Below are 24,504 nucleotides of genomic sequence, written 5' to 3' on the forward strand. Positions count from 1 at the left end.
CGCTGGGGGGCGCTGCCCTCCCGCTGTCCCGCAGCGCGCAGGCCCGGGGGGCTGTGGCGCGTGCGCCGCGCCGTGCGCGAGGCGGGCTCCTGTCGCCGGCCGCAGCAGGCTGTGCAGCAGCGGTGAGCGGGCCCGCGCCAAAACCCCGAGGCCCCCGGCGGCTGTGAGCGCCCCGGCGGGTCACCCCGGCACCCGGACGGCCGGGACGCGGCGTGCTGTGCCGTTAGCGTTTAACCCTTTACCGGGTAATGGCTCGAACGTGGCACTTGTTCCCGGTGTTCTGAGGGCCTCCCTCCCGCCTCAGCCCCGTCCAAGTGGCCAAGATGAAGGGAACATTGGCTCCCTGCTCAGCTCCTGTAGCGCTCCCAGGGCACGGAAGTGCTGTGCTGCACATCCATGCCAGTAAGGGTCCCACCAGAACATCTCCTGCAGGTTTAGAGTATGCTACACCTACACCATTGTTTTTCATGTCAGTAAAAGCAGCAAGAGAGGGGGGTCACTGCCAGCCAAAGCCACAATGCTGGCAGGGCTCAGACAGTGGCGAAAGCCCGCACATACAACCCCAGAGAGCTGGAAAGACCTCCAGGCTCCTGAGGCAAACCAAACTTCAGACACGGTTTCTTACACGGCATTGCATTCCTGGTCTGGTGGTGCTGTGGCCTCAGAGGAGGGGCAGACCCCGCACACCGATCCCCTCGGCCCCTCGGAACGCTCATGCAGCTGAGAAGTACAAAATCCCCAAAGCGGATGTTTTAATTTCATTTTAATGAGCTGCATCAGTGCTATTCGAGCAGAGTTGTCATGGTGCCCGGTGGACACCTGCCAGGGCAGATGCAGTGCCAGCAGGCACTCCGCGCGTACAAAAGCGGTAAGCAGGACATCAGGCAGAGCCTGCCATCTCTTCGTGTTCAGGGAAAAGCTTCCCAAAGAGAGGACAGTGGAGCAGCCCCAACTTTCTGTCTGCTTATGAGCACTCTCAGAGCTGACCCCTTGGGTGTGTAGGACCAGCCTCACTAGAGGTGAGAGAGGACACATACAGACACCAGGGATGGAGCGATGCTGAATTTCTGGACATTTTTAGACTTTAAATACAAAGGGCCATATCTGATTCCTAGTCAGGAGGCCTGCTGACATGGCAGCAACATATGCCTGCAGGCCCGCACCAGAAAACACTCGAGACTGCAGACTAAGTTCCAGGTCTGCAGGACCGACACACTGTGTCTGGATGCTGCCCCTTGTAAGGCAGTGCCTGCGGTGTAGCTCAGACATCACAGACTCGTAGCAAGCCCAGAAGCATCAAGACAAAAATGGAAAACAAACCTTGGGCTGTGCGATGAAAGGTTTTTCATGGGATTAATACTTGTACATCATGTCTCATACCCTTTCCCATCCACACAGAGGAGAACTCACAGGAACAGCAGAGCTTCACGTTTGCACTTCAGAGTTTCTTTTCTTCACCCATTAGCTTTGAATCAGCCAGTTACTCTGCGAAAATCAGAGTGAGAAAAAAAGGGGAAGAGCGACAGAACAACAGCAAAGCGTAACTCAAGGCTGGCAAACTACCGTTAGCAAGGGATTATTACATTTCTCTGTTACATAGAGAAATTCTAATGGATAATACAGAAAGCAACAAAGTTCATCGCCGGTCTGGTGCTGTGTCACTGCATGCCGGAGTTACATCTCGGAAGGGCAGTTAAGTTGATCCGTGGGCATCATTTTCTCAGTGTCGATCTTGTAGGACTGGAGAACACCCTTCAGGTGCTCCACGGTTTCTGGGTGCATGTCTGGAGCTCTTGATAAAATCCAAGCATAGTCAATGTGGAAGAGCCAGAGAATGTTGGTGCAGGAGTAAACCAGCGAGTAGTTTTCATAGTCAGTGGAGATGACCCAGTAAGGGGCTGAAGGCATGACTAGGAGAAAGAAGAGCACCGTGAACATGATGCGTAGCTGGCTCTGCACTGCTCTGCAGCACTAAAGCCACAGCTCCTGGTGCTGTTCCCACTTTGGCTGCTCCTGAGACATATAACTGTGGTCAGTATAGGGAGCTATAATTTGTGAAAGCCTAAAATAAAAGCCTATCAGGACTCCTTGTTCTGTTCAGCGGGGCTCAACAAAGCCACAAAGCCCTGGCTAGGAAAGTCTTGCTGGAAAGTTGACACTGCCCTGATCAGCTCATCCAGGCCACCAAAAGCCAGCCCAGCTTGCACCCATGTGAGGGTGCTTGTTGTAGAGCTGGGAGCTGACACTGGTGATCTGAGGAGCACAAACCAGCACTTCTCTCTACACCACCCACTGCCCCAGGGTGCTCTGCTCATAGAACCAGCTGGAACCCTGGTGGTGGAAATCAGTATGGTCCAGTCCATCCCACCAGCACCAGCCACCTGGGACAGATCCTGTTCTCCATCAAGCTGCTATGCCCAAAGCGTTTGCTGCAGTGGGGGACAGCCACTTTGCTTTAGACCATCAGGCACAAAGCAGAGGTGGGTCCAGTAGGCAGGCAGTATTTGTTTCTGATGCACTTAGGAGTGCAAAGTGCTGTTTTCTTGAGGCTTACATCCTGTAAGGGTGGTTGAGGTTGCACATGTTGTGGATGAAAGGGCTGCAGGTGATGCCTTAGCAGTGCATAATTAAGACTGGCTGTGCTCATGAACAATAATTGTATCTCCTTTGCAAGTGCCCTGCTCCACCCATTTCTACAAATAACTTCTGTGTGTGAGTGCTATGAAATAGCCAAGGAAAAGGTGTGAAGGAGCAGAATAAAAAGGGAGCCAAGGCAAGGCTTCTGCTCGCTTTCCAAAGTGTTGCTGCAGACGAAGTGCTGTGCAATGGGAATAAAATGCACTGCACCTCAGCAGGCCCATTGTGTGTTATCTTGACAAGGGAAGCAAAAGCAAACAAAACCGTATTATTAATGGTTATTAAAAAGCACTTGTAAGCAGAGGCAGGGTGGGCTAGAAGCTATACCACTATACTCAGAAAAACAAGCCTATTGCTGACCCTTGTTGCAGCTCCGCCATCTCTCCCCTCCCAGTCCCCATCTGTGAAATGACCTGAAGAGACGCTAATGCTGCTGGTCCTTCTTGCTTTGACATCAGCTAGTGAAGAGTGCTCCACCACTGTGGCTGCAAATGATGTATAAATGTCACCAGACCACTGTGAGCCTCCCAGCCACACACTTACACCAGTTAAAGCGAACACCCAGCTTGGCCGGCTCCTTTACATCCATGTGCATGATTTCTCCTTCGACCTCATTGACTTTGCCATTGGAGCTAAGGGGAGAATGACAGGGTGAGAAATTAAATCAACTCACTTTGAAATCACTTTTTTTTTTTTTTTTTTGCTTTCTGCTATATAATCCCTCATGGTGCATCCACCTGCCAAGAGGAGGCCAAAACATGCACCAGCTAACCACATCATCCCCGTAGGGACAGCTCATCCCTGGGGATGGTTTCAGCAGCATCCTGGGCACACTGGGTCCTGGTCCAGACACAGCGAGGGAAATGCTCTCCCAGGTTAAGCCACCCCAGTGCCCCAGAGTGCCTTTCTCCAAGTGCCCCTGCCTCTGGGGTGTACTTCAGTGCCAGTGGGACAGTGACAGAGAAGAGAGAGAGCAAGACCCCTCTGCAGGATGGGAGGATCCCAGCATCGATGTGCTGGATGTGCCAGGAAGCAGCTCAGCTTCTGCTAGCTGTGGAAGGCATGTGCTCACCTCTGCTTCATCACCTGTGTTTTTCCCAGGGCACAGCACATTCCTGCACACACACATTACCTGTCCTTGTAAGCCAGGTAAGCCAGGGTTTGTTTCACTGCTGGCTCAGAGCACTGCCCTGCTGGAAACAAGCCCTACGACTTGAACTGCCTATCATAATTGCCTCTTTCCCCAACTGTCTCAAGACCTGGACGCTGCCTGTGGGGCAGGAAAGTTTTGTGCTTCCCTATGAAACAGGAACACCCAAAGAGGCAGAAGCTAATGCTGCCAGCAGCAGAGGTCATGGGGCTGATGCTGGGCCATGCACAGTGCATACCTGAACCAAAATATTCAGGGTCTGAGCTGCTGCAGTGGTGCCACTACCTGTCAGATTGATCTCCCACAGATCAATGCAGGCACAGATCAATGTCCAGCCGTTTGCCCAGCGCTGCCCTAGCAGTGGAGCTGCAGAGACAGTGCTGCGCAGTCAGTGAGCAGCATGGACACTGTTCTCTGCCAGACACAAGGGATGTGTGGCTGTGTTGTTGTCATTGTGAGCCAGAACAAAGTCCCCATGCCATGCCAGGGAGCACAGGGGACAGCGCTGCGTTCACCACTTGCTCCTTCCCTCTCATTCATTCAGCTGCTCAGAGCAGCACGAGCTGGGACTGGTGGTGGAAACAGATTAATTAATATCTGCATCTGTCCATGCAGAAAGCCCACAGGGCTCGAGGTAATTGCAAACCATCACATATAATAATGGGAAAAATCAGTGCATTAGCTTTGCTCACTGATTTAAACTGGCGACAATTGCTGATCCCATTACACAGCAGTTACTACCAGTACAAGGTAAATGCCCCAGAAAAAAAGCTGATAAATATTTGCTTAAGTAAAAATGACGCGTGTGCTTCACCTTCCCTGCCCCTTTTCATCGGGTCCCTTTACTCTCAAGCACAGGGCGCAGGCACCTCTCAGCTCACAAGATGGTGGCTGCCATACCCATACACAGCCCTGTGACCCTCCCCGGGATAGGGGCATCCAGCTTCTCAGCCATCACTGGGGATCATAAACCAGTCAGGAGGAGACGCAGGCTATTTCGCACTGGAGTCACCATGTGCATGTGATCTATTTTCTCACAACTCACCTTGAATAACAAGACAGAGACCTGGTGAGCCCCAGGGAAGCACTGGCAGAAACCAGAGACCTGCATCTCTGCCATAACTGCAGCAAAGGCCATTATCCCAGCAAAGGCCATTATCCCAGCAAAGCTACCACAACCAGACCAGAAACAGGCAATTTGGAGACAGGACAGGAGTGCCACCGCTGCAGGGAGGACCCAGCCCAAATGCAAACACTTACAGCAGCTCCTTGTTGATCACCTTGAACTTCCCATTTTCCTTCAATGAGTAATTTGCCTGGATGCAGCTTCCTTTCTCGAAACCTGAGGGCAGCTTCTCTATCTCGTACCATTTGCCCAAATACTGATAGAAGAAAGCCCAAAGAGATGCTTTTAGCATGAGAGGACTGAGGCAGAGCACCCTGCCTTGTTTGCCAGCAGTTTTGTATGCTCAGTTCATTTGAGTCTCCCCCTCTATGGTGCAGGAGGCTGTGGGGGTTAGCAGGGTCGCAGACCTGTGCTGACAGCTCCAGCATGAGGTATCAAGACCAGACCTGGCCACCCTCCCATGACCCAGGCACTTTGCCATCCATCCCATGCCCCCTTAGCCTAACCCACTGCCTGCCCTGAGGCTTTTAGAAACCTTTTCACACCTGGTTGATATCGAAGTCTTCTTGGACTGCTGGGTCTGGGCACGGTCCCATGTGAAACATCTGGCATTTCCCAAAGCCAAGGAGGCTGAACAGGACCGAGAGCCGCACTGCTGTGGCCAGCATGGCTGCACCGGGATGCAGGCGGGAAATGGACCTGGGGAAGACAAAAGTAGCTCAAATGACCTGTGGCAGTGGGGTTGGAACTAGATGATCTTCAAGGTCCCTTCCAACCCAAGCCGTTCTGAGATTCTATGATTCATGTGTCAGGATTTACACAGCACTGCAGGACAGGGAAGTTGTTCAAGAATCAAATTGGCACCAAATAAAACTTGAATCGAATACCAAAAGCATGCTGCAAGGAGGGAAAGGACATATTTTCCAGTGGAGCAGAAGTGGGAGCTGTGCTGCTGACTCTCAAACAGCCCCTGGAGCCAGGATGCTGCCCATGCGCTTCAGGTACTTGGGGCAGGTTGGCACCTACAGACCCTGCACAGGGCTGCTCTGCTTCCTTGGTCAGAATCCCCGCCATAGGAACAGTGGTAGCATTTTGCCCAAGTTTAAAAGAAAAACCTATTCTGCCTCCAGCTGTGGGGCATGGGCTCTGCTGTGGACGCACGCACAGCTCCCAGTTCGAATCTCTCATTTCAGAAACGTACCTTGGCTGAGGAGGTGGAGTGACGCTCTGCTGAGGGCCAAGGCTGCAAGAACAGCTCTGTGGTGAGCTGTCCACATCACCGCTTTATAAGTGCACTGGGATCATCATTATTCAGAACCAGCACAAGCCACTCCCTGGTCCTTGACGTGTTGTGTTTTTTTGGCAGGCCAGTCAGCTGCCTTAGATCTGCAGCTGGTACGAAGCTGGAGATGGGCTGCAACTTGGCTGTTCACCCAGGCAAACAAAGGCACCCCATGTGTCTGGGTATCGCTCCACAGCTGCAGCGCTCTGTGTGCAGAGCCATTCAGCTGCCCTTGAGAGCCTCAGACCTGGGTGCAAACAGCAGGGGAAGGGGACAGCAGCAGCTCCTGTCCTGCTCCCTCTGGCCAAGAAGCAGCCATCACCATGCTTTAAGGGGGGATATGCAACCTCCTCTGCCATGGGCCATTTGAGCCCTGTAGACCCTCCAGGTCACTGCAGCATCCTCATCTCTATTACAGTCACTCACAAGAGCACATGGGGAGGGTTAAGTAGCAGGGGTCATTGCTCATCTGGGGGGCTACAAGGCCTCTCAGTGATCTGTCCACTAGACTTTGAAATCTCATTACAGAGAAGGATGTGGTGCAATTAGTTCTGTGCTGACCTGGCAGTTTTTCCAACAGGTGCCCAGCAAATGACTTTGACAGCAGAGCAGCCATCTGTGAAGGCAGCTGGTCCCGAGAGTTATGCAAGGAGAACCAAGTAACAGCCAGGATGCTCGCTGTGTTTAATTACATCTTCTTTTAATCTGATCTCTGTTGAGACTTTCTTCCTGGTGTGTTTTTACATGCTGCACCTCATGCCTTACACATGCACACACACACTCTTGGGCCCCTGGCTGCCGAAATACCTCCCCCCCAAAAGCAACAAATAGCTCAGTCTTGTCCCTTTCCAGGGTGTAAGGGACACACTTGTGAGGTGGGCTGATGCCAACCTTATGAAGTTCAACCACGACAAGTGCAAGGTCCTACACCTGGGTCAGAGCAATCCCAGGCACAGCTACAGATTGGGCAAAGAAGAGATTCAGAGCGGCCCTGCAGAGAAGGACTTGGGGGTGCTGGTCGATGAGAAAATGAACATGAGCCGGCTTCAGTGTGCGCTCGCAGCCCAGAAAGCCAACCGTATCCTGGGCTGCATCAAAAGGAGCGTGACCAGGAGGTCGAAGGAGGTGATCCTGCCCCTCTACTCTGCTCTTGTGAGATCTCACCTGGAGTACTGTGTGCAGTTCTGGTGTCCTCAACATAAAAAGGACATGGAACTGCTGGAACAAGTCCAGAGCAGGGCCACGAGGATGATCAGGGACTGGAGCACCTCCCGTATGAAGACAGGCTGAGGAAGTTGGGGCTTTTCAGCCTGGAGAAGAGAAGGCTGCGTGGAGACCTCATAGCAGCCTTCCAGTACCTGAAGGGGGCCTATAGGGATGCTGGGGAGGGACTCTTTGTCAGGGACTGTAGTGACAGGACAAGGGGTAATGGGTTAAAACTTAAACAGGGGAAGTTTAAATTGGATATAAGGAGGAAATTCTTTCCTGTTAGGGTGGTGAGACACTGGAATGGGTTGCCCAGGGAGGTTGTGAGTGCTCCATCACTGGCGGTGTTCAAGGCCAGGTTGGATGAAGCCTTGTGTGGGATGGTTTAGTGAGAGGTGTCCCTGTCCATGGCAGGGGGGTTGGAACTAGATGATCTTGAGGTCCTTTCCAACCCTAACTATTCTATGATTCTATGATTCTAAGGTGTGCTCTGAAACATGGCCACAGCTGAGGTCCCCCCAGCACCTCAATGGCCATCACAGCTCAGTGTGGCTTATCCAATGCAGACGCAGACCTAGCAGTGCCAGATGGGGGTAAAGAGCTCAGGGAAGCACCATGACCCTACCAGCAGCACTTGGTGTGGTGCAGGGGAACACCCAGGGGCTCTCCCTCACTGCACACAGCTCCCTCAGTGGTTTGGCACAGCATGTCCCTGATGGTGTTGCTCTGGCTGCCTCTGTCAAAGTCAGACCCTCTGCAAGCCCCCTGTTCATCTGCACCTGCTATGATACAAGCAGGTTAGAAATTAGAAGAACCTGACCTAAACAGTATGAGAGCTGCCATATCATAGTGCACTTCAGAGGTGGGATACCCCACACACAGACCAGCACGCTCAGTTTTAATCCTGAACTTGGCTGCCTGCATCCTGCAGAGCAATGGGAGGAGAAAGCACTGCAGAATGGCCAGCCTTGGCTGGGCACTGCAGGTTTGACTCCCAGCACCCTGTGGCCAAAGTCACTCCAGAACAGCAAGGCGTTCACCCAGCTGTGCTCCATGAAACCCACTGCAGGAGTGTGCATTCACCTGGGATATGGTCAGGAGGCAATGAGGAGCCACCAAGAGCTGGCACTCCTTGAAGCAAACCTATGTCTTGGTAGGAGACACAGGGGTCCCACCTCCACTCAGAGTCAGCACCTTCAGAAACCCAGGGGCTGCCTCACGTGGAGCCTCGCTCCACTGGCTGCTGCCAGCCAAAGGGCATCCCATGGATGCCAAGGCACCACATGCCTTCAGGTACAGATGACGAGACCTGACAGCTGAAACTGCTGCTGGCTGCTGGGACCTGTCTCCATGCAAGTGCTGGCTGCACCTTCCCCAGGGGCACATTTCTGGGCTCTGCCTGACCACAGAGGGAAGCACCCAGGTATGTGCTGCTCCTGTGTTGGAATGAAGCAGGCTTGGGCTGCTGCGGCTGAGTCCCTACCCAGGGCCATGAGGACCCTCCTGTCATCACAGCTCCAGCACCCAGCAGCACCGTTTACCCACACAGACCCAGGCCCCGCTCCATGTCCTGCCAGTTTTTACCCCAGAGCAGGACTCTGCTCATAAGCCTGTCCACCTCCAGTGCACACAAGAGCAAGGGTTTGGGGAAAAGCATAACATTATAATCACACCTAATTGTGGGGTGGGGAGAAGTCATCTCCACCTGGTAAGCAGTTCATACCCTGGAGCAGAGGAGGGGAGGCACATCAAAGGGCAGGAAGCTGGAACAGGGGTGGGAGGACAGGAAGGAGGAGAGCTGGGGGGTAAAACAGGGCAAAGAAGGGGGGCACCAGACACGCTCTGAGCACTTCATGCAAGAATGAAGCCTGCCCCACATTTCTGGGCGATGAGGAAGCTGCAAGCTGGGTGTACAGGGTGCGTGCCCAGCGCAGCGAGCATGGAGAGCTGCAGGGGTTGGAGGACAAGGCAGCATTGCCTGTGTAGGTGCAAATGGGGTGTATGGGCAGTGTGCGTGCATGGGGAGGCAGGAGTGGATGCAAAGCATACTCCACACTGGGGTGAAATGGCAGGAGCTTTGCGGTATGTCCAGGCATGGGCAGGTGAGGCAGCCCATTGTGTGAGGCACATACAGGCTATGCATGGGGTAAGGCAGCACTGGACACATGCTGGGCATGGGGTGAGGCAGCACTGCATTTGGGGCATGTATGCATGGGCTGCATTGGCCAGGAGTTTCTTGTGTTACTAAGGTGTGTATTTCAGAGACAAGGCTTGTCTGGCCCTGGAAAGAGGAGGCAACAGCACTGAGCACTGCCAGCAAAGAACACCCCCTTGTCAGAATAAAATGGAGCTGCTGATAAAATCCAGGCCTGGGACCCATGAAGTTCTACCTGCAGCCAACCTGACTTAGTGCAGAAGTGAGATGGTCCCATTGCACACCCTAGGCCACCCTGAAATCAGCTCCTGGCACCTCTGTAACAGTAGTTTTAGCTGGCCAAGCCTGGTGGGGACCCGGCTCCCCAGGGAAAGGCTGTCTTATCACGCTGCATCCCCATGCTGGTTTTCTCCCTCCTCTAAAGGAAATGGGGCTTTGGGTTGGCCAGACCAGTTGTGACATGTATAAACAAAAATGAATGTGCAGGAGAAAAGGCAGAGAAAGGGAAGGCAGGTGGGAATTTTCCTGTTTCTAGGAGTGGCAGAAAGTGCTTTGAAATCTGTTTATGCAAAATGGTGTAAAATTACACATTACAGTTATGACGGTAAAGGAAGTAAAGAGGCTCTGGAAGTGTGAACTGGCCTCTGGGATATGGGAACTCAATCCAAGGCAAGTGCACAGAAGATGTTGTGATTCACATATATACAATTACTGAATAGCTGTCCATCATGGAAATATCCGATTAGGTAGTCAAAACACAAGAAACCGAAGAGAGAGATTTAAGAAGTTGGAAAACTAAAAAAGATATTACATATAAGGGACAAGCCCTATCGTAGCAGGGCAAGCAGTGGCTCTGCTGGGCTCTCAGGAAGGTTCCCTGAACTGCTTGGCACTGCTGCCAAGGTCCGAGTCCCTGCAGAGAGAAGGCAAAGGGATCCCTATTCTTCTGAAAGTAGAAAAAACAAAATAGAAGAAAAACAAGGACAAAGGGGGATAAAAGCGACAGCAAGCAGGTCTCTGCAGACAGGGCTACACTGCAGGGTTGGACAGGTGATAATGCTTTGGCCCTGCAGCATCTTGCCGCTGCAGATGTGCTCAACATAAAAAGCAGAGTCCAAGCAGTGCACCTAATCCTGGCTTTTCAGTATGTCCCAGAAGTGCCTCACATTGAGCAGCCATTTGCTGCTAAATAACATTAAAAAATGTTTGTTGTTGCAGTTTGCTGCTCGGTTATCACAACCAGGTACTGCACAGGGTGGGCATAGGCCAGGAAGCACATACAGAAGGGGGCAGAGTAGTACTTCTCCAGTGGATGCAGGAGCAGATCCCAAGCTCTGCTCACAGGGTCCTGGTATGTGAATGCCTGCTCAGGTTCAAGTGCTGGGGTGCTACATGGCCCTGGCTGCTGTAGCTCAGCCACAACTCAGCTCAGGGTGCTGCTCCCCCTCTGCCAAGCCGAGCTTAAACAGGCACCCCAATGCTTGCTGCCAGGCTCTGCAGCTCGCTTCTTGGAGGATTGCTCCTACATTCCCCCATGGATTCACAATGCTTTTTTCAGGACTCCTTAAGCAGCCCCCAGCATACTGAAACATAATTTAAAAACTTTAAAAAATGTCATTAAATATACTTAGAGAGTGCCTCTGCAAAAGGACTTAATTTTCCCCATAGGCAGTGATCTGTTCAAAGCACCATCAGCTCTGTCTAAGAGATGCCCAAGTAAGGCTGTTTAAAGCCCACAGCACTGTTTTCTGCAGCTAAATGCTATTTCAGCGCCTTCATTCAGGAAGGCATTACTGGAGTTACACAATTATATTTTCTATGACCTGTAAACAACCTACATCTTCCTTGTGACACAGATATACAATGTGTGGGTAACCACAGCTCCGCTCACAAAAGGAGAGAAAAGACTCTATTGCGTTAAGAAATACAGTTAAGAAATCTCCTGCAGATGATGCTGTCCTGCCACCCAAGTGAGGAGCCCATCAGCAGGGACAGGGACTCTCCTGCTGCGGGAGCACTTTGGAGCTAGCTTCAAGTCAGCAACTTGCATCAGCTACCAGGAGTGCAGGAATCATGTACAGTGTTTGGGGTAGCCTCAAACCCTCAGATATCCTCTGGTCTTACACCTCAAGACTGTTCTATATACATATTTATGTATGCATCTGGAAGATCTAAGGGTGGCACTTTAGCCCTGATGGACTCCTCCATCAGCCAGGACAGCATTTTCAAGTCCTGTCTCTGAGCTACCCAGTCTCACACCACAGTCAGAGGAGAATTCTAAGAATCGCCTTTCTGAAAGAGCAAGTCGCATCTCACAGCCTGCAGAGCGCAAAGACACTGGCATATGTGTTTGGCTTTGCCTATGAATAGCTGTACTGAGGCCAGTGAGCCCAAGCACACATGCCTTGCATTGCAACACAGGCCCAAGTGTTTGCTAGACTGAGCTTTACATTATACAGAAAATAAGTAACAGATTTGGTGGTCAGTGCTCTGACTTTGTTTAATATAGTTAAGGTCTGAAATAGCACAGAGATACCATTCATAGTGAGTTTCACTTGTTGATAAAGGTGTGCAGGGAGGGGATGAAGCTGGGACTTAGTGCAGGGGCTGAGAGTACGTGAAGACGAGGAGGAGAGGTGCTTCCTCTATGTGCACATGGTGCCCTGGCAGTTCCCAGTAAAAGCACCAGCACCTTCTCCACGACAGTGCTAGCCCCAAGAAAACTCAGTGTTGGAATGCCTTGATGGGATGGAGAGACCACTGCACCCACCAGATGACTCCATCCTGCACCTCCTCTTAGCCACCTCATGCCACACAGCCAAGCCACTGTGCTATCTCACCGTCTTTAAAAATAGCCTTTCCCAAGCCCCTAGACATATTTTCTGCAGGCACTTTCCCCCTGTCAAAGTGCACCTTGGCTATATAAGAGTACTTGATCTCCATCTTCTCTGGAGGGTTGTCAGGGTACCTACCTGCACAAGCATTCATGCACTGCTTTCTATAGGAAAAGAGGCCACATAGTCATACTCCAGCCACCCACTGGATGTCTCTGGTGGGATGCAGGGACTGCCACATCCCTCCCTGCAGTAGATGATGGAGGTGTGGGGCCTTATCAGGGTGTATTCCCTCTCCCGCCAGTTCCCTCATTAGTCATGCTTCCTGGAGCCATGGTTGCACCTCATTAGAGTTGGAAAGGGAAGGTGTTTCCCTGTGGTCTGAATGCTTCAACACCTCTGAGTAGGCAGAAACCAGGAAGGGAACGTAAGGACACAGGGTGCTGGCAGCCTGCTGGCTGATTGTCATAGTAACCCTGGTTAAAGTCCCACCAGGAAAATGACTTCTCCTGCAGCACTTGACCCCACAAGGTGACAGGTACCATCAGCACCCCTGGGAGCACAATCACTCTGACAGGCAGGCCCTGGAGTTATGCAGAAAAAGACCATGAAGAGCTTTCACCCGAGCTGCAGTTCAAGGTCCCTGGGCAAGGTGCATGTGGGGTGATGGTTAACCCTGGTGCCTGCTAAAAGCAGCACAGTGTTAATGGCTACCCTCATCCCTAGCACCTTCCTCCCTGAAGCTTCCTCCCTGAAGTAAAAGTCCAGAGAACTTCATAAGCCACTTCATAAGCAGTTTTCACACAGGAGACTGGAGATGACACATTTTTGTTCTGCGACAACAAGTAATCCAGCCTCTGGAAAGCGGGATAACACTTGTTCTGGCATCCATTATAACAACAGAATCAGCAAACAGCACTGTGTTGCATTGCAATGCGTACTTTGGGGTTTTCTGCTTTCCAGCATGGGTAGGGTGGTGGCAAAGATGGCTGGGATGTTAATGGAGCTTGGTGTAGGCAGAGTGACTTGTTTAGCACATGTAGCGAGCCAGTGACAGTGCCAGGACCAGAAGTGCTGGATCTCAGTCCCAGACAGCTTTTCCACTATACCATTAAAACAGACCAGCTCTTACCTGGTTACCACACTGGGTGCTCTCTTTACAATCAAATCCGAAAGTCTTTCTTTCATTTTACCTGTCTCTATTTTTATTGATGTCTTGGCAAACACAGCGAAGGAAGATCTGCTAGGTTTGCAGGTGAGCAGGGCTGCTCCGGCTGTGTGCTGGAGCTGTTAAAGGCTCAGAAACTTCACTGCTCTTCACAACATCATTGGCAGGTCCTGCATGAGAAAGAGCTTTTGTACAAGCGGCCATGCTAAGGGGATGGACAACCTTGTGCCATGCTGGCTGGGAAAAGGCAGGCACAGGGGATGGTAAAAGCAAGGAACTGGTAGGCAGACCAAATGTCACCATGTGCTCTTCAAAGCAAACCCATAAAACTCATGGTATTTGGGCCACTTTTGTGATGCAAGGGCTATGAAACCGCAAAGCTGGCAATGGCACAGCAGTACCGTAGAGTCTTAGAAACACTCACTCTTAAAAATACAGGTATTTTTCCAAGAAGCCAGAAAACTTAAGACCCTTTCTCCATGTTGATTCCTTGGGGCTTAAAGCTGCCTGATAGCAGTGATTCCTTCATTAAAGGTGACCTGATAAAGATGTTCCTTATCAGAAGAGATCAGAAAAATGCCTTCCTGACCATACTTATAGGATGAAAACACAAACAACTTCTCTGTTAAGGGCAGAGGAAAGTGACATGCACAGGAAAGAGGATGGGCAGAGACCCACTCTTTTACTGCTCTGTGGACAAAAGGTGCTGTGGGGGTAACTGCCGTCAGAGGACCAAATTAAACCACCCTGAGGGAAGCAAACTGCTGCATGTTCACTGCACCATGTATGTGATAACTGCACTGCACCTGAACACTGCCTGAGGCAAGCGCTGTGCCCAGAGCTGCCCCTTACACCAGCGAGCCAATGCCACTGGCCAGCCTTGCTGCCCATGTGCCTGGAGCAGGAGATGTGCTCACCACACAGCTCATCAGGTCAGTGCATGGCTCTCCACACATCCTACTGAGTGCTCTCAGGAGCTGCTTCACCATCAAGACACCACAAGAGAAGTCACTGCATGCTGCAGCAGACCTGTGCACACAGCCGCTTTGTGCCTCCTGCTAGCTTCTGCCAGGGCAGAAGTGTTATTTCTCATCCCTGTTTTGAGGTGGACACAGGTCTGCTCTCTTCCTCAAAGGGTACCAGGGGAGCAGATGATACGGCTGTATCAGCAGTATCCCTGTGGGCCTTCCAGCACCACTGAGAATGAATTAAATGTATCTGGCTGCAGGCCAGGCCCCAGAGGTGGAATTGGCTCTCTTACAAATTCTCCTGCTATTTGCAGCATCTCTCCAAATCCCAGGGCTCAGGCTGCTGGCTGAGGAACCTGCTAGTATTGGGTTTGGTTTGTTTCTAAGACATTTCTAAGCATTGTGATTGCACAAGATGCTGAAACCTCATGTTCCAAAACCACAGGCAAAAGGACAGGCGCTACCATTGCTGTTTCACAGCATCATGTTTGAGGTATCTCCAAGCTAGAAAGATAAACCCATCCTGGGTTTCCTAGATCTTAACATTTCTAAAATGCTAAGCAAGGCTCCTTTCTGTTCCAGGGTGCACTGGGTGGCACTGTTGCAGAGCTGGGTGCCGATGAGCAGAGGATGCTGCAGGATCACCAAGCCTGTGAAGGCACCCTGCTCCCTGCACAGCTGCTGGGCCAGCATCACTCTGTGCAAAGCAGGACCTCAGTGGCCTTTCTGACCTGTTGCAGCTGTTGCAGATTCTATAGTACAGCTTCCTAACCTTCATTTGACACGTTTAGTTCTTAATCTTTTCCAACTGATAGTATGGATGATTTTCTCTTTTTTCTCTAGGAAGACCAAGAACACCCCAGGAAGCACCCTGCATGAGAAACACTGTGTCCCCACACAGAGACTTTTGGGAGCAGGGAAAGAACCACTAGGGAAGCAGAAGCAAGGCCATGACCTGGAGCAGAAGCAAACCATCCTGGGAATTTCCTATTCCAGGTACGTTTTGATCTGTGTTTTCAGGGCTGTTGTGATGTGTGAAAGCACTGCCATCACTGGCCTCCTTTGCCCAGAAACATTTCTGGCAGTGGGCAGTTCCTCAGATGGAGGTTTAAAATCAGACATGCAAGAAGTGCTTCTCAAATCCTAAACTTTTCCCTAACATTAGTGACTCCATCCCAGGTGTCAAAGCAACAGGTTATGTAGGAGACACTGCCAGCACACCACAAATCAGTCACACACATTATCTGAGTGGAAACGGAAGCATCCTTTAGCTTGGACCTACTAGACAAAGGAGAGCGGTTGCTTTGTTAACACTTGCCATCCCTTGCAAATTTGTTTCTTTGCCAGTGTTCAGTAACCAGACAGCACCTACGGGGCCACCACTTAAGAGGAGAGTAGCACACTGAACTCTCCTGATGGTCAACATTATCTAAGAGAAATCGTATCCCGCTGCCTACAGACATTCCTCCAAACACTGGGTCCTGTCCAGCAGTGCCAAGCAGGTTCCCAATAACATGACACAGGTCATATTTGTATTGGCTCTGCAACTTTTCAAGATCTTCAGCTACATCAGAACAGCAAACCTAGGACATCAGCCACTCGTGACACTGGTAAAGACTTTCGAAGCCCAGAGGAAGAAGGATTCACTCCCACCCTCTGCATCGCTCACTGCAGCAATAAACACATACAGGACTATCAATATAATACAGGACAATCAAGGGATCTCTATAGCAACTTGCTGCTTCTCACCTCTGCCTGAAATGAACCACTTCCTCTGCAGCTCTTGCCACTAAGGAGAGACTTGGTTTCTCTCAGCTTTTAAAGATCATCTTTATTTACTTCACCTGCAATAAAGTGTCTTTTAAACTCTCTCTTTGCAGGTAGTGGAGGTTTCATGTTGGGCTAAGTCAGGAACCACAGGTGTCATGAAGCCTGGGACATACACTGAGACTTGCCACTGTTTTGGGACTTGTTTTTTGGTCAAGACAGAAAGAACTGAAGAAATCTGGAGTATCCAGACTCACAGTGCTTACCTGGGAGAACCCAAGAGGCCCCTTGCTGTGTTAAGGTAAACCAGAGCAAATGTGACATGCAGAGGAGCACCTTTTGGTTCCCAGAATCATTGTAGAGAGCCATGCAGGCCTGAAAGGGAAAGGCTAAAGGGTGCACCAAGGACCTGGATTATTGCTGTCTTCCAAAGCTTTGTGAGAAACATGCAGAAAAAGGCAGGACACTGCCACAGCCTCAGCAGCTGGCCCCTGATGGGGGAAACAACAACAAAAAGTCATAGTCACCTTTGGCAGTCTAACTCCTTGTAGGATACCACAGCAGCCATGAGCATGGACTTCCAGGGGATTCCACTGAACTTCCTTCTGGCTCCTCCATCCTCCAGCTTTGAAGATTACTGTCAAATGGAACTGAGATTTTTTCCCTCTGTTACTCATCAACAAGACAACAATCTGTCCTCAATGCCTGCATTAATGCAACACTACGGCAGAACAAGGGTCTGGCTATCTCAGGGAATGGATTTCTGAGCCAGGTTTCATCTTGGCTTGGTCTGCTGGCTCAGAGACACGATCATCTGCACAGCACAGAAACACTTAATACTTGCTCTTCCTGTCCCAGCACTCTGCTGCTCTTGCCACAGAGCTCCCCACCCAGGCAGCCACCAGACCACTGACAGCTCATCTGAGCACTTCTCAGGGGGGCAGAGGAAGAGACTGGAGCAGAGGAAGGGACTGGAGCTCACATGCTGTGATATCCTAACCTAGACTCAGACATGAGGTCCTTGTATGGCTCTAGACACTTCTTGGTTTGCAAGTCTCCATTCTGTCTGTGAGAAGAGCTCCTTATCACCACTACAGCATTTGGATTAGTTACATGCAGAGTACTGAGGCAATACATAATGCTCTGCGCCACTCCCTCAGCACTGTCATTTGAGGGGAACCACATAAAGTACAAACACTGATGGTGTGTGTGCTTGCAGAGAGGCCTCTCTAGCTGCTTTCTGCTGATGAAATGGGTCTGCTGCCCATTCTGCTCCAGGCAGTTCTCACCAAGCCTTCATAGTCCCACTACCTGCTGAACCACCACCACCTCCTTAATTACTGAGCCCCATTAAATCCCAACCTGAGCTTCAAAGGGGGTAGGAAAACCAATGTAGGAACAAGCACTAGAGACACGTGCTTTAAAAATCTCAGTTTATTTTATTTTCTGTGCGAATCAGTGCTTCTTAACATTACTCACATTTCACAGTGCAGGGGGCAGAAATCATTACAACACTGCATAAGCTGCAGCTCAGTGAGATCATTCTGGGTCCTGGATCCCAGGCAACCTCCATGTGCTGATGATCTGGAATAGAAAAGAACTGCACAGCCAGCATTTCCAACAGCTGTTACTTGTAATACAAGCTACCTCCACAGCATCGCCAAGGGAAGCCTGCTTTCCTCTGGTATCACAGCTGCATGCAGACTCCAAGCATTTACAGCCAGTGGCATATAAAAAGCTTACAGTAGTTTCCAAGTTAGAGCTAGCAAAGACAAATGAGGAAAGAGTAAATGATAAGCTCTTTTCATAGCCACTTAATCTCATGTAGGACAAAAGAGAACAAAGTTGAGCAGTGGAAGGGAAAGCTGGTCCCTAGAGTAAGAGGGTATGGTCCCGGCCTGGCTAGCAGCACCCACAGCTTGCTGGCTGCTCCACTAGCAGTCAGCACTGGGACAGAGGGAACAGGGCATGAAGCCAGGCAGCCCCAGCACTTGAAGAACTGAGTGAAATCCTGTGTATACCCAACAGGAGAGACCCTTGGAGATACTGTACAAAAGTAGCTCATACCAGCTATCAGGAGGTTTTCTGAGGAGACAGTCATGTGTGACATGGAAATTTCATTGTGCAATATTAAAAGAAATGTGTCATTTAAAGCACCCTTCCAGAGCTCAGTCAGGCCACACTGACTTGGGAAAGCAAGAGCCAACCCCACACCAGCAAGAGGGAACCCAGCATGAGGTGGTGACATGAGGAAAGCAAAGGGATGGCTGGACAGCATCTGTACCACAGCCGGATAGTGCAGGCACCAATCCCTAAGTTGCCATGAGAGGAGCCATATTTGTTTGCTACATCAGATTCAACCCTGTCCCACAAAGCTCATTAGCAGTGGGTGGGTGGAGAGACTGCAAGTCCCAGCATCCACAGGGATACGGAGGGATAGCTCAGACCTCACTCATTACTAGAAGGGCTTTCCCCTGCCCAGCCTGTCTGCAGTCGCTGGGTCTGGCACTTCCTGGCCACAGTCCTGGAAGGTAAGAACTCTCCTTTGCAGGGATCTGACCCCCCCCCACCTAGGTAATGAGGCTGTTTAGAGGCAGTGCTGCTGTTTTCCAGGAAAGAACAGACAGTCACAGAGCAGCAGAAGTCTGTGACTGACCCATTTTCAATCAAATAGAAAACTGTTTTTGTTTCCCAGTTTAGTTTCTCCCTTTGAGACATCTCATAGCAACAGCTTTGCTCTGCTATTAGCAGCCTGCCCTTGTAAGGAAAAGCAAGAGCCCATTAATGAGCCAAATTTATCACTGGGAGAATTCTGCTGACCTAATTTACACTAGCCACGTATCTGACCCATTATGTTAACTTTCCTCTGCCTCCTCCACAGTTAAACACCTTTCACCTTTAACTGGGATGGCAGGGAATACAAACAGCAAGAATTAGGAAAAAAACGCATCCAAACAAAAAAGCCATACTGTTCGCAACATACACAGGACTCCATAACACAGGACTTGAAGCCACAACCCAAAGTGAAAGCACAGATAGGAGACTTGACATGCTGCTGTCTATGGGCAGCAAAAAGCAATTGTCCCAACTCCCACCAGCAGCCCACGCCAGTCCAGCTGCAGAGCTCTGGCAGCTTGTGTTAGATCCTGCACTGCCTAGGGACAGTGACAGCAGTGATCACTTCTCTGTGTGTATCTGTCCTTCCCCAAGACAAGATGTGTGCAATTATGGTTTCAGATGCACTTGAACAGGCCCTTTGAAATCTCACCAGCTATTTATACAGAGAGATGTTTCACAGCCATGGAGCACGACACCCTTCTGCAGATTGAAATTTCAGCTGAGAAACAAGTGGGCAGCTCTGCTCTCTCATTCCACACCTAAGTACAGCTTGGAGGGACCTGCTGACCTGATGGGTAAGCTACCTCTTGTAGTGAGATGTGCCCTGTTTAGTGGGTACTTGCTTTCTGGAAATGGTATCTGAGCAATCTTCTCAATATAACCCCATTTCATCCTCACAGAACACACAGCTGTGCCAGCATTCTCCCACATGTACTAAATAAAGCAGCTCTTCAGAGTTCTGCTCATACTTTTTCTCACTCTTTTTTTTTTTTTTTAATAGGAACCAAAGACTTTTGATAAGACTTTTATTTTGTAAGGTATTTAAAATGGCTGCTATTGACTCTCATTTATTCCACCACTACCACTCTGCAATCATCTGCTGAATTGAGTAACATGAAGGGAGAAGATTCAGTTATCCAGACATAAGCACTTCGTGGATACTAGATGCCAGGATCGTCTCATCTGGCCTCCAAATTACTCTTTTTCTAAAGGTGGGCTAGAGTTCTGTATCATATCTGCCAACACGGCACAAAGGTCTCCCATACCCTGGGATGTCTAAGGTAGCACCTGCTGTGTAGGTGCCTGGACTGCCCCAAGAGTGGCCTATACTACCAAATGCTTATACAGCATGTTGAGCCCTGCTGTCTAGTCAGGCTGCGTGCTCCAGACCCTCCTTGGACTGCACAGGTATTCCCTGAAACACATTCCAAGTCATGATTTTTAGCTACATCTCTTTGCTGTGCTGCAAAAGCTCTTTCCACATCTTGCCACACTGCCCACCATGTACCTTTAGCTCTGGGAATGAAGGCAGGAAAGAATTCGTCATTCTTATGGTGCCCCACAGGCTGATCTCTGCCACCTTCTTGTAGTTGTCTAGACTTCCAAATTCCACCTCTCAGAAGGTGAGATGCCAGGATGGTTCACCAGGACCCACAGACCTGCCAAGAGACACATAGTTAGAGAATGTAATGAGGAAAAGTGTCACAGAAAAGTCGCCTTCTTTGTTGTTGAAGGTAACCCAACCCCTTGACAAAGAACTGGGTGCTTCTATAGAAAAAAAAATGTAGAGAAAACCCAGCAAGAAGAAGAAATACACTCATGGTATAGCAGAAGTGAAGCTGGGGGGGGCTTGTTTGGAACACCTGGGAGAGTGATGGGGCCACACAAGCATTGCCTCCCTCAATGTCTCCTCCAAGGACCAATCCTGCCCTGGTACAGGTGGATTTGTCTTACCCTCTTTTATGCCTCCTGTCAGTCCCAGATTTGTCTTCACTCAGTGACTTTCATCATGGTGCTCACAATTTGGAAGGGGCTGGACTTTCCTTCAAAGGCAAGTATCTTGGATATCTAAATCCCCTTCACAACTCTGACCCACTGGTTCAAACAGTGCATGGTACTGATTTGCATGTTTCATGGCCTAGTTAACAGCTGCTGTATTTTACTCCAGGTATTTGGCTTCCCTCAGCCCTAACTGTGGCAAACTTACAACCAACCCTTAAAACTACCAAACTTTAAAAAGGAACATCTTTTGTACATGCAGTCCTGCCAGCCTTGACTTGAATGCACTTACCAAGAGATTCTGCACTGAGCCCTTTACATGTCCTGGACTTAGCAGGTCACTGAGGATTTGACCCTTTGAAGTGATTACTGCAGGAGTCCCAGGGGCAAGTGTTTTTAGGACTGAGTCCATACTTTAAGAATTTGTTGAAGCACAGGACTATGCAGCCAAAAACAGCAGGAGGAACAAACAAGAGCTGGAACAAGATAACAGAATTGTTCTTCATTAGGTGTCCTGCCATACACCATGGTTATTTCTCACTGTGTAAGTACTCAGTTGAAGTCCCTTTCCACCTCCCAACCTCCCTCTTACAACCAAGAACACACACAGGATTAAGAAAGAGTCTTCATGTCCAGGGCGCTGTGACACTGCTATCAAAAGCACCCACATTATGCCACCCTGTTGATAAAGTTTATTAAGCTCCCTCTCAAAGTTTTTGGGCTGTTTGCCCTGCCTCTGTTCCATAGCTTCCTGCCTGATGTATGAAAGTCTCAACTTCCAGCCTGTATTTATTCATGGTCAGATATAACTATGTATTGTGCCAAACACAGCCCTCTATGCAAATTGCAATATTCCACCATTTTCCAATACATACCAATGGAATTTAAAAACACCAACACAACCTTGCTAGCCCGGCTCTCTAGTCTCACACCAGGCCTAGTAACCCTGCACTATACCCAGCTAAGTCTGCTCTCCCTGAAAGCTGTTACCCTTTACAGAAACGCTGTGTGCAGCAGACCAGAGAAGGTCACATGCTACCCAGTGATAACAGTGCGTTAACCATTCCCTCGTGGTCTGTGCCAGAATGGATTTGCCTATTATAGCTGCATTCCCACATTTTCCAGCTCTCACATGGTGATCCCAACACCCTTCTGCCCAGCACACCTGTCTCTGACTGACTGTGAATACTTCTCCAGTTCACTGGCCTGCAGCTACATCCTCCTCCAGAGCAACCCTTTCCCAATCCCCACCGGGCCACAACAGCCCCAGGGGCTGTCTAGGATGCCAGCTAAGTCGTGGCCTGCAGCAAAAGCCAGGAAAACCATCTTGCTCACCTATCCTTACTTCTGGTTTCATTAATTCAGGTTTCTAAAGGCCCCAGTCAGGTAGTTCTACTCCTGCTCTGTTAAAGATCACCTGCCTGTCACCATTGTGCTTACTGAAGCTGCCAGCTTTAATGGGTCAAGATAACTGAAATTCACTTTCATCCGGCAGCCAGCACAGCATCTCAATCTGAATGGGGTCCCTTGCATTGCTGCAAAGCAGGTTCTAATCACTAGCAGGAGGACCACAAAAACAGGACATGGATGTGCCTGTTCACCAGGAACAAGAAGCTATCCAGAGCAAATTTGGCAGGGATTTGCCAAAGCCACAAAAGGCTTAAACTGTCAGTCCCAAACTGACTTCTGCAGAATATTACTGATTCTAAGTTTCAGTATGACAACTTCCCATTTCTTGGGTTATGAGGTTAGATCCAGGGATGTTCACTTCATTTACAATGGCTCATTCTTGGAATTTCATCACTCACCAATCAGGCCACATTATATACAGAACAAACTGAGAGGTACCCAGTCACAGGGCTGTTTGCTGGTCAGGGGTATGTTTATTGAACAGGACCTTATCACTATTACTCCTTTAGTGTCAACAATACAGTGGGAACTGCTAAGATTGAAAACAAACAGGGGCACTCCTATCAAAATGAGTTTAGCCTTGTGTACACAGAACAAGGAGAAGAGGTATAAGTGTACAGTGCAAGAACAGTTCTGCACTAGCTCCTCTGGGGCCACACTGTGCAACAAGCACCTCTGTGCAAGGCACCTCGGTCTCAGTAGTGTCTGTGTTGCAGTATTTATTATTGAGCACTATTTCTTGGCAAGCCCCAAACCTCAATCACATTGGCGGTCTTAAAAAGAAGCCTTTGCGGCTTTGCATGCTATGCTGAAGCAAACAACTACAGGATAAGGCTCCCCAGAGAAGGAGGAACCAGTCCAACTTGCTGATCAAGAATGGAAGACTTCTGTCCCTGCTTCACAGAGGGTTTTGCAAACACTGCTGCATTTATAGAAGCAACATAGCTGCTCCCTTACAAGCTTTTCCTCAGAAAGAAATGGTTCTGTGCCACCACTGCTGTTGCTGTGCTCTTCAGGAACAGCTTGAGAAGCTGTGAAATGTATGACGAGGGTTGGGTGACTGTGTAGGAAGAAAAATCATGCAGAGAGAACGTGTGGGATCCAAGCTTGCACATTACTCGATTATATTTCATATGCTTCTTTTAGGAGGGCGTGCTCATGTAATTTGTGTGGAGATTAGAGCTATTGTTATTTACTAGCCTTATACTTGCTGTGAACAAGACGGGCCCATGGCAGTCTTGTCCAAGCTTTGAAAGGAGCAACCAAGCTCCAGCCACATGAGCCACAGGTAGTAAAAACATGATGGCTTTGTTTTCCTTTCTATTCTATTCCTTTCTTTCCTCCCTACCCTGTTAACAACAGAGATTGTTACTATTGTGGGTTTTTTTTTGTTTAGTCAAACATAAGCACAGTTCAAATTCCCAAGTTTTACCTAGTCACTTCCGGACAGGATTACTGCCTAAGCCTTACAGCCTTGCTCAGGCGAGACACAACAAGTAAAACTGAAAAAAGCACATATTAGCCATGTATTTCCATAGTGGGCTCAAGGTGTAATTCACCAAATTACTTCTTGAATCACAGGCTCTGCCACATTAGGGAGGAAAAAGTTATGAATCAGTGAGTCACCATGCCTGGCTGCCACTCTTCTTTTAGCACTTGATACCAACTCCCACAGCACAAGGGCAAACAAGGTGAGCAACCCTCCCACAGTCACCTGCTCAGCTGCCTCTGAGCCAGGCTGAGCTAAAAACATGTAACCGACTAGTCTTTTCTATATGTATCTTGTGCTATTCAATGAACACAGTATACAGCATCTCACCTCCACCTTCAGTCCAATAAACAATGATGTGTGGTGAAGGAAAAGAGGTGAAACATCCATTGCAGCCTTGAAAAACACAAGGTAGCTCTCAAAAAAAAAAAAGAAAACCTAAAAATCAATATATAGTTACGTTGGCATTACGACAATAGTAGGAAGGAGTGGCTGGCCCCACAGTTGTGTACCATTTCACAACTGACTTATTTCCAGGTAACACAAAACAGTGAATCAAGACTTGAAGCTCTTTTAGTACACGTCAGACACTGACATCCTAGTCACAGGCCAGCAGCCTTAAAAAAAAAAATCAGTATAAATGATTTGTATTATTCATATTGAAATGAATTTTCCCCTAGCACCAGTGCAACTCA

At 49.5% G+C, this 24,504-nt stretch overlaps 1 protein-coding gene across 12 annotated transcripts in view; it reads right to left on the reverse strand.

Annotated features, from left to right (window-relative positions):
• Positions 1 to 748: 748 nt before the first annotated feature.
• The window catches only part of APOD (apolipoprotein D), a 32,280-nt gene continuing 8,524 nt past the window's right edge, over positions 749 to 24,504 (reverse strand). For 6 of the 12 annotated variants that reach the window (XM_065674863.1, XM_065674866.1, XM_065674867.1 and 3 more), the window contains 9 exons: positions 21,203 to 21,386; positions 20,420 to 20,570; positions 17,773 to 17,877; positions 16,821 to 16,943; positions 13,523 to 13,728; positions 5,459 to 5,612; positions 5,048 to 5,169; positions 3,181 to 3,269; positions 749 to 1,910 (listed from right to left, as the gene is read on the reverse strand). In XM_065674863.1, coding sequence (XP_065530935.1) covers positions 1,675 to 1,910; positions 3,181 to 3,269; positions 5,048 to 5,169; positions 5,459 to 5,612; positions 13,523 to 13,578 — 657 coding nt within the window. In that variant the 5' untranslated portion in view covers positions 13,579 to 13,728; positions 16,821 to 16,943; positions 17,773 to 17,877; positions 20,420 to 20,570; positions 21,203 to 21,386 and the 3' untranslated portion in view covers positions 749 to 1,674. The other 6 variants (XM_065674874.1, XM_065674865.1, XM_065674871.1 and 3 more) reach the window with 6 other exon arrangements.

Source organism: Lathamus discolor, chromosome 3 (genome assembly GCF_037157495.1).
Source record: "Lathamus discolor isolate bLatDis1 chromosome 3, bLatDis1.hap1, whole genome shotgun sequence".
Classification (NCBI taxonomy): domain Eukaryota; kingdom Metazoa; phylum Chordata; class Aves; order Psittaciformes; family Psittacidae; genus Lathamus; species Lathamus discolor.